Here is an 8,559-nt window from a genome sequence, read left to right on the forward strand (position 1 = left end):
GTGACCATTTATCACAACAACCAATAATACGGTGATCTTTAGATCAGTCGGTTGGCCAGAAGTTTTTCTTTTGACAAGATTCCCAAATGTCTTCATTAATCCATTGTTTTGTTATTAGTTGAACAACATCACACCTAAAAAAAATAAAGGATATCGAAATCATTAACCTTTTGGATGAAAAGCCCAAAAAAATAAACAATTTTCATTGTGAATCACTTTATTATTTTTCTAAATATGTAAAGATTTGATATTTAGAACATTTTTCTTTGCGATGGTATGTTTATATATTCATTTCATTCCGTGTTTTTCCGTTATTGTGAAACTAAGCACTAAGTATTTAAAATCCTGTGTTCGTTATCTAATCTAATGAACACAACAAAACAATCTAGAGGGTTAACTTAAACACATGGAAATGTACATAGTATCACATCACAGTCAATAAGATAACTATCACCAAATGCGATTATCACTGAAGCTGACAATGCATACATTTAGCCGTAGGAATTATTACTTTTTAAAAAATGACTCTGATTGAACATATTTTATTGTTTTTTTTTAAAGTAACATTTTCACGATAACACGAAGAGATAATGCAATTAACACAATAACTTTAAATTAGCACTATGTACCAAACAATCACAACATGACAACCATCATTTAGGAAAAAAAATAAGAAAACAAATTAAAGACCACATTTAAAAAAAAGAAAAAAGGCTGCCCAAATTTATTTATTTTTACAAAAAAAAAAAAAAAAAAACGAAGAAGAAAGTTTTTAAAGTCTTGAAAAGTTAGTGACGTGTTGGAATGTTTCGTTCTTGAATGCAACGTAGATTATAATCTGTTGACACAAGCCTCCCTGGCATTCATGACTTAGTTCCTCTTGCAGGATCTCACAAACAGTGAAAAAAAAAGGGGGCGAGCGATGTGTTGGATAACCAAAACACAAAGCCTTACAAAGATGTTATTTGGCTTATAGTAACTGTTATATGGAGGGTTGAACTAAGAGATGACCAAAGTAATGTAGTCAATCAATCATAGGATTAGAGATACTTTAGTTAACCTACAGTCCTTATGTCACTGTGGTAGTGTAGGTATCCTGTTGCCCACTGACTGAGAGAATTAGCCATGCAGTAGTCGTGCGGTGGACAAGATAAGGTAGTTAGACGTCACTGGGAACACGTATCGTCCTCTATGTGTTTTACTACAAAACATAGAAACCCACCATTTTCACATACTGTATGTTGATGTTGGGGTGGTGCTGGATATGAGCGACATGAATTTGAACAATTTTTAACTTTCCCTTTAACGTCCTGAGTTTGGAAGGTTTGTTTCTAAATAAGATTCTTAGAATGTTCTCTGAATGTTACTAATATTTTCTTGTGTTTTTTTTTTTTTAATGGAACGTTTTCTTAATGTTCTCTGAACAATTTGAGAACATGATTTTAAATATAAACCGCGAGGAAAACCTGTAGGAAACGTAATGCTGAAGTACTGATATTCCCACAGAAGAACGTTGTTCCTTAACGTTCTCTGAACTATTGCCAATGTCAAACCAGTTTGAGGACGTTCCTAGAACATTACCAAAATTTAAATTAAATGTAACCATGTTTGAACTTCTAGGAAACGTTCTGTTAAACTAATGAAATACCAAGAATATGAAGTTTTTTTGGTCAAGTTCTTTAAATGTGCTGAGAATGTTCCAAAACCAACCAACTATCCTGCAACATTCCCAGAACGTTGTGGGAATGTTGTATGCAAAATAACCATAGGACAACCACGTTCTCACCAAGCTCTAAGAAACATATGGTTCTCAGAACGTTATGTGTTAGCTGGGATGTAGTTAGAAGATTAACTGCCTTGTGGGGCAAGGGTTAACTGTCTTGTGGGGGGTTACCTGCGTTGTGGGGGTTTAACTGTCTTGTGGGGGGGTAACTGTCTTGTGGGGGGGGGGGGGTTAACTGTCTTGTGGGGGGTTACCTGCGTTGTGGGGGTTTAACTGTCTTGTGGGGGTTTAACTGTCTTGTGGGGGGGTTAACTGTCTAGTGGAGGGGGGGGGGTTAACTGTATTGTGGGGGGTTAACTGCGTTGTGGGGGTTTAACTGTCTTGTGGGGGGTTAACTGTCTTATGGGGGTTAACGGTCTAGTGGGGGGTTAATTGTCTAGTGGGGGGTTAACTACCTTGTGGGGGATTAACTGCCTTGTTGGGGGTTAACTGCCTTGTTGGGGTTTAACTGTCTTGTGGGGGGGTTAACTGTCTAGTGGGGGGGTTAACTACCTTGTGGGGGATTAAATGCCTTGTTGGGGTTTAACTGCCTTGTGGGGGTTTAGCTGCCTTGTGGGGGTTTAACTGCCTTGTGGGAGGTTAACTGTCTTGTGGAGGGGGGGTTTACTGTCAGGTGGGGGGGGGGGGGGTAACTGTCTTGTGGGGGATTAACTGCCTTGTGGGAGGTTAACTGTCTTGTGGAGGGGGGGGTTTACTGTCAGGTGTGGGGGGGGGGGGGGGGTAACTGCCTTGTGAGGGTTTAACTGCCTTGTGGGGGTTTAACTGCCTTGTGGAGGGGGGGTTAACTGTCTTGTGGGGGATTTACTGTCTTGTCGGGGATTTACTGACTTGTGGGGTTTAACTGCCTTGTGGGGTTTAACTGCCTTGTGGGGTTTAACCGCCTTGTGGGGGGTTAACTGTCTTATGGGGGGGTAACTGTCTTGTGGGGGGGTAACTGTCTTGTGGGGATTAACTGCCTTGTGGGGGATTAACTGCCTTGTGGGGGGGTAACTGTCTTGTTGGGGATTAACTGTCTTGTGGGGGATTAACTGCCTTGTGGGGGTTTAACTGCCTTGTGGGGGTTTAACTGCCTTGTGGGGGATTAAATGCCTTGTTGGGGTTTAACTGCCTTGTGGGGGTTTAGCTGCCTTGTGGGGGTTTAACTGCCTTGTGGGAGGTTAACTGTCTTGTGGAGGGGGGGTTTACTGTCAGGTGGGGGGGGGGGGGTAACTGTCTTGTGGGGGATTAACTGCCTTGTGGGAGGTTAACTGTCTTGTGGAGGGGGGGGTTTACTGTCAGGTGTGGGGGGGGGGGGGGGGTAACTGCCTTGTGAGGGTTTAACTGCCTTGTGGGGGTTTAACTGCCTTGTGGAGGGGGGGTTAACTGTCTTGTGGGGGATTTACTGTCTTGTCGGGGATTTACTGACTTGTGGGGTTTAACTGCCTTGTGGGGTTTAACTGCCTTGTGGGGTTTAACCGCCTTGTGGGGGGTTAACTGTCTTATGGGGGGGTAACTGTCTTGTGGGGGGGTAACTGTCTTGTGGGGATTAACTGCCTTGTGGGGGATTAACTGCCTTGTGGGGGGGTAACTGTCTTGTTGGGGATTAACTGTCTTGTGGGGGATTAACTGCCTTGTGGGGGTTTAACTGCCTTGTGGGGGTTTAACTGCCTTGTGGGGGATTAACTGCCTTGTGGGGGGGTTAACTGCCTTGTGGGGGTTTAACTGCCTTGTGGGGGGGTTAACTGCCTTGTGGGGGTTTAAATGCCTTGTGGGGGATTAACTGCCTTGTGGGGGTTTAACTGCCTTGTGGGGGATTAACTGCCTTGTGGGGGGGTTAACTGCCTTGTGGGGGGGTTAACTGCCTTGTGGGGGTTTAACTGCCTTGTGGGGGATTAACTGCCTTGTGGGGGTTTAACTGCCTTGTGGGGGATTAACTGCCTTGTGGGGGGGTTAACTGCCTTGTGGGGGTTTAACTGCCTTGTGGGGGGTTAACTGCCTTGTATGGGTTTAACTGCCTTGTGGGGGTTTAACTGCCAGGTGGGGGTTTAACTGCCTTGTGGGGGTTAACTGCCCTGTGGGGGATTAACTGCCTTGTGGGGGATTAACTGCCTTGTGCGGGGTTAACTGCCCTGTGGGGGATTAACTGCCTTGTGGGGATTAACTGCCTTGTGGGGGTTAACTGCCTTGCTAAAGGGATAAATTACAGATTTTTTCACCCTGTCAGCTAGGGGATACGAACTAGCAAGGAAGGAATGGGTGGTAGTGTAGTTAGCCTTCAGTCCAATGGCAGAAGAAGGAGGGAACGGGTGGTAATGTAGTTAGCCTTCAGTCCCGTGGCAGAGGAAGGAGGGAATGGGTGGTAATGTAGTTAGCTTTTAGTCCAATGGCAGAGGAAGGAGGGAAGGGATGGTAATGTAGTTAGCCTTCAGTCCAATGGGCGAGGAAGGAGGGAATGGGTGGTAATGTAGTTAGCCTTTAGTCCAATGGGCGAGGAAGGAGGGAATGGGTGGTAATGTAGTTAGCCTTTAGTCCAATGGGCGAGGAAGGAGGGAACGGGTGGTAATGTAGTTATCCTTTAGTCCAATGGGCGAGGAAGGAGGGAATGGATGATACTCCTGCAGTGTCACTCAGTAGAATGAGCTCGGGAGCAACAGTTGGGCTGCTGCATGTTCTTCAACAGCAAACGGAAAGGGTTCCTCCGGCGCCTGCCTCTCTTCCCCTCCCGCTCCCCTCTCTTCCAGGCCAAGCCCTTACCCAACAACCCCTGGGTGGTCCCAGAGGCTGGTGGAGGGTTGGAAGTCAGGGGCATGGCAGCTGGGTTTAGGGGAGGAGGGGTGGTGGGCAGGGGCATGGGCATGGTGGCTGGGTTGAGGGGAGGAGGGGTACAGGGCAGGGTCATGGCGGCTGGGTTTAGGGGAGGAGGGGTGGAGGGCAGGGGCAAGGCGGCTGGGTTGAGGGGAGGAGGGGTGGAGGGCAGGGGCATGGCGGCTGGGTTTAGGGGAGGAGGGGTACTGGGCAGGGGCATGGCGGCTGGGTTGAGGGGAGGAGGCAGGGCAGGGGAGGGATGCTTTCTGAGCTTCTCAACCTGCTTCTCCAGGTGTTTCTGTATGGCTGAGCCCAGGACGGCTACCTCTACCACCGCTCCATACACCTCCCACGTCATCCCCCTCTCGTCCCACCTCACCTCCTGCACCGGCTCGTCTGACCTCTCCTCTTGCTTTGTCTGCTCCTCACCCTCTTTTGCTTTCACTTCAGATTTCTCTTCCCTTCTGTCCTCCTTCGTCTCTTTTGTACTCTCCCCCCTCTCTCGTTTCTCTTTCTTCTCCTCCCCCTCGCTCTCCTCTTTCTTCTCCTCCCCCTCTCTCTCGCTGAGCTCTGCGAAGGCTGTGGGGGTGGCGGGGGCCGTTTTTGGTGTCATGGGTGCCGTGGAGACAGAACGAAACTCCACCTGCTGGCCCACCTGCAGCTCAGCGTCCTTAGTCTCCGCACCCGTCCTCCTAGAGGATGCTGGGAAGAGGAAGGCGTCGGCGCCAGCCCCCTGGGGTGGGGTCATGGGACTGGTGGCTACAGACTGGTACTGAACCACCTCCAGACACCTAGAGGATGCTGGGAAGGGGAAGGCGTAGGTGCCGACCCCCTGGGTTGGGGTGATGGGGCTGGAGGCTAAAGAGTGGTGCTGTTCTGTCTGGTTGGGTTGGGCAGTTCCACTCCTGTCCACTAGGCTGTGCTGTTCTGTCTGGTTGGGTTGGGCAGTTCCACTGTTGTCCACTAGGCTGTGCAGTTCTGTCTGGATGGGTTGGGCAGTTCCACTCCTGTCCACTAGGCTATGCAGTTCTGTCTGGGCAGTTCCACTCCTGTCCACTAGGCTGTGCTGTTCTGTCTGGATGAGTTGGGCAGTTCCACTCCTGTCCACTAGGCTGTGCTGTTCTGTCTGGATGGGTTGGGCAGTTCCACTCCTGTCCACTAGGCAGTGTTGTTCTGTCTGGATGGGTTGGGCAGTTCCACTCCTGTCCACTAGGCTGTGCTGTTCTGTCTGGTTGGGTTGCTCCTCACTAAGGAGCTTCGATTCCTCTCCTATTTGTTCAGGGTGCTTGTTTTTAGTCAGAGATTGTGGTGATGTCATCTGCTTCATTTCCGTTCGGATGTCTTCACCGGAAGGAGGGAGAGAATCTTCCTGTCTGTTTCCGTGTGAGTCGGGGTTCATGACCGTCTCTGCGCTTTCTGGTTGAGCTACGTTGTCACTTCTCCCATCGTCCAGGCTGTTTTGGGGCACCGGAGGAACGACCTTCACCCCCTCAATGTTGTCTACGTCCACAGACGCCTCAGGCTCAGTGGAGTGAATAAATGACATAATCTCCTCCCTTCTCTCCTCCTCCTCCTCTTCTTCCTCCTCCTCTTGTTCCTCCTCCTCTTGTTCCACAACTCCGATGCTGTCATGCTGGGTGACCAGAATGGTAATCTCTTGATCGACAGTGTCCCCAGTCGCCCCATGTCGCCCTCTCCTTTTAACCTCCTCTGGTTCTGGATCACCAGCGCAGTTGTGACAGAGTCCATCAGTCTGAGGATCTGAGTAAACCGAGCTATCTGGAGGGATGTTGGACTGAGACTTTGTCTCTTCAGCCACCTCCTCTTTCAGAGCGCTACATTTCAGTACCGGAGCTAACATCAGACGAGGAGTAACTACAACAGGGTCCGATGTCGTTTCCCTCTCGTCCCTCCCCTCTTTCTCTCTCCTCTCCTCCGTCCTCTCCTCCCCTTCTCTCCTGTTGAGCTCTGGGAAGGCAGATGGGATGGTGGGGCTGTTGTTGTTTTTTGGAGTCATGGGTGCAGTGGCGACAGAACGGAACTCCACCTGGTGCACCACCTGCAGCTCTGCGTCCTTAGTCTCCGCACCCGGCCTAGAGGCTGCTGGGAAGGGGAAGGCGTCGGCGCCAGCCCCCTGGGGTGGGGTCATGGGACTGGTGGCTACAGAGTGGTTTTGTACCACCTTTAGACTCCTAGAGGATGCTGGGAAGGGGAAGGCGTCGGCGCCTGCCCCCTGGGGTGGGGTCATGGGACTGGTGGCTACAGAGTGGTTTTGTACCACCTTTAGACTCCTAGAGGATGCTGGGAAGGGGAAGGCGTCGGCGCCAGCCCCCTGGGGTGGGGTCATGGGACTGGTGGCTACAGAGTGCTGCTGAACCACCTTTAGACTCCTAGAGGATGCTGGGAAGGGGAAGGCGTCGGCGCCAGCCCCCTGGGGTGGGGTCATGGGACTGGTGGCTACAGAGTGCTGCTGAACCACCTTTAGACTCCTAGAGGATGCTGGGAAGGGGAAGGCGTCAGCGCCAGCCCCCTGGGGTGGGGTCATGGGACTGGTGGCTACAGACTGGCACTGAACCACCTTTAGACTCCTAGAGGATGCTGGGAAGGGGAAGGCGTCAGCGCCAGCCCCCTGGGGTGGGGTCATGGGACTGGTGGCTACAGACTGGCACAGAACCACCTTTAGACTCCTAGAGGATGCTGGGAAGGGGAAGGCGTCGGCGCCAGCCCCCTGGGGTGGGATCATGGGACTGGTGGCTACAGACTGGTACGGAACCACCTCCAGACTAACCTGGGTCTGCATGTGCTCTCTGTGTCTCTCTGTCTCTCTCTCCTTCTCTGTCTCTGTCTCTCTCTCCTTCTCGGTCTCTCTCTCCTTCTCTGTCTCTCTCTCCTTCTCGGTCTCTCTCTCCTTCTCTGTCTCTGTCTCTCTCTCCTTTTCTGTCTCTCTCTCCTTCTCTGTCTCTCTCTCCTTTTCTGTCTCTCTCTCCTTCTCGGTCTCTCTCTCCTTCTCTGTCTCTGTCTCTCTCTCCTTCTCGGTCTCTCTCTCCTTCTCTGTCTCTCTCTCCTTCTCGGTCTCTCTCTCCTTCTCTGTCTCTCTCTCCTTTTCTGTCTCTCTCTCCTTCTTGGTCTCTTTCTGTTTCTCTTCTCTGTCTTTTTTTATCTCTTCATCTATCCCTTTCTCTTTACCTAACTCCTTCTCTTTCTCTCTCTCTCCATCTTTCTTTCTGACATCCTCTTTACCTATCTTCTCCACTTTCTCTCTGTCCTCCTCCTCCTCCTCCTCCTCCTCCTCCTCCTCCAGGGAGAATTCTCTGTGTGAAGCCTCACACTGTGGGTGGTGGTTATTCAGATATTTTTGGGGTAAGTAGAAGTCCTCCTCTGTTGCATGGCCCTGTACTGAGGGGAGTATTTGAACAGTGGGTGTTCCAAACTCAGGACTCCCTGTAATCTGAGTGCTTTCCACCACAGGGTGTGAGTCCAGCTGAACAGCAACATCACCTGAGTCCACTGCTCTAATAGCTGTGATAGGTATGATAGTTGTGTCTCCGTGCTCCAACGACTCCCCATCCAACCCCACACCAATCATAGTGTGCATGTGACGTTTTGGCTGACAGTCTTGATTGACAGACTGGTGACTGGTATCCATACGAGGCTCCTCAGGGGCAGTGGTGATGTCAGAGGTTCCTGTGCAAACAGCTGTGATGTCAGAGGTTCCTGTGTACACAGAGGTGATATCAGAGGATTATGTGCACGCAGAGGTTATATAGGAAATATTTACAGCAGTACAGTGATGCTCTACGGATACCATTTCAGCTTTAGGGCATGTGAATCAAGATACCATTTCAGCGTTGATGCATGTGAATCAAGATACCATTTCAGCTTTAGGGCATGTGAATCAAGATGCCATTTCAGCTTTAAGGCATGTGAATCAAGATACCATTTCAGCTCTGAGGCATGTGAATCAAGATGCCATTTCAGCTTTAAGGCATGTG

General features: G+C 50.1%; 1 protein-coding gene across 1 annotated transcript; it reads right to left on the reverse strand.

Moving 5' to 3' along the window:
• Positions 1–3,783: 3,783 nt before the first annotated feature.
• Positions 3,784–7,581, reverse strand: LOC139390947 (enolase-phosphatase E1). The gene has a single exon (XM_071138378.1). It carries the CDS (start codon positions 7,365–7,367, stop codon positions 4,386–4,388), a length of 2,982 nt encoding a protein of 993 aa, XP_070994479.1. The 5' UTR covers positions 7,368–7,581; the 3' UTR covers positions 3,784–4,385.
• Positions 7,582–8,559: the final 978 nt, after the last annotated feature.

Source organism: Oncorhynchus clarkii, chromosome 31 (genome assembly GCF_045791955.1).
Source record: "Oncorhynchus clarkii lewisi isolate Uvic-CL-2024 chromosome 31, UVic_Ocla_1.0, whole genome shotgun sequence".
Classification (NCBI taxonomy): domain Eukaryota; kingdom Metazoa; phylum Chordata; class Actinopteri; order Salmoniformes; family Salmonidae; genus Oncorhynchus; species Oncorhynchus clarkii.

Coding starts and splice junctions, on each gene's coding strand:
- LOC139390947 (XM_071138378.1), bottom strand. CDS start 7,367: ATGCAGACCCAGGTTAGTCTGGAGGTGGTTCCGTACCAGTCTGTAGCC.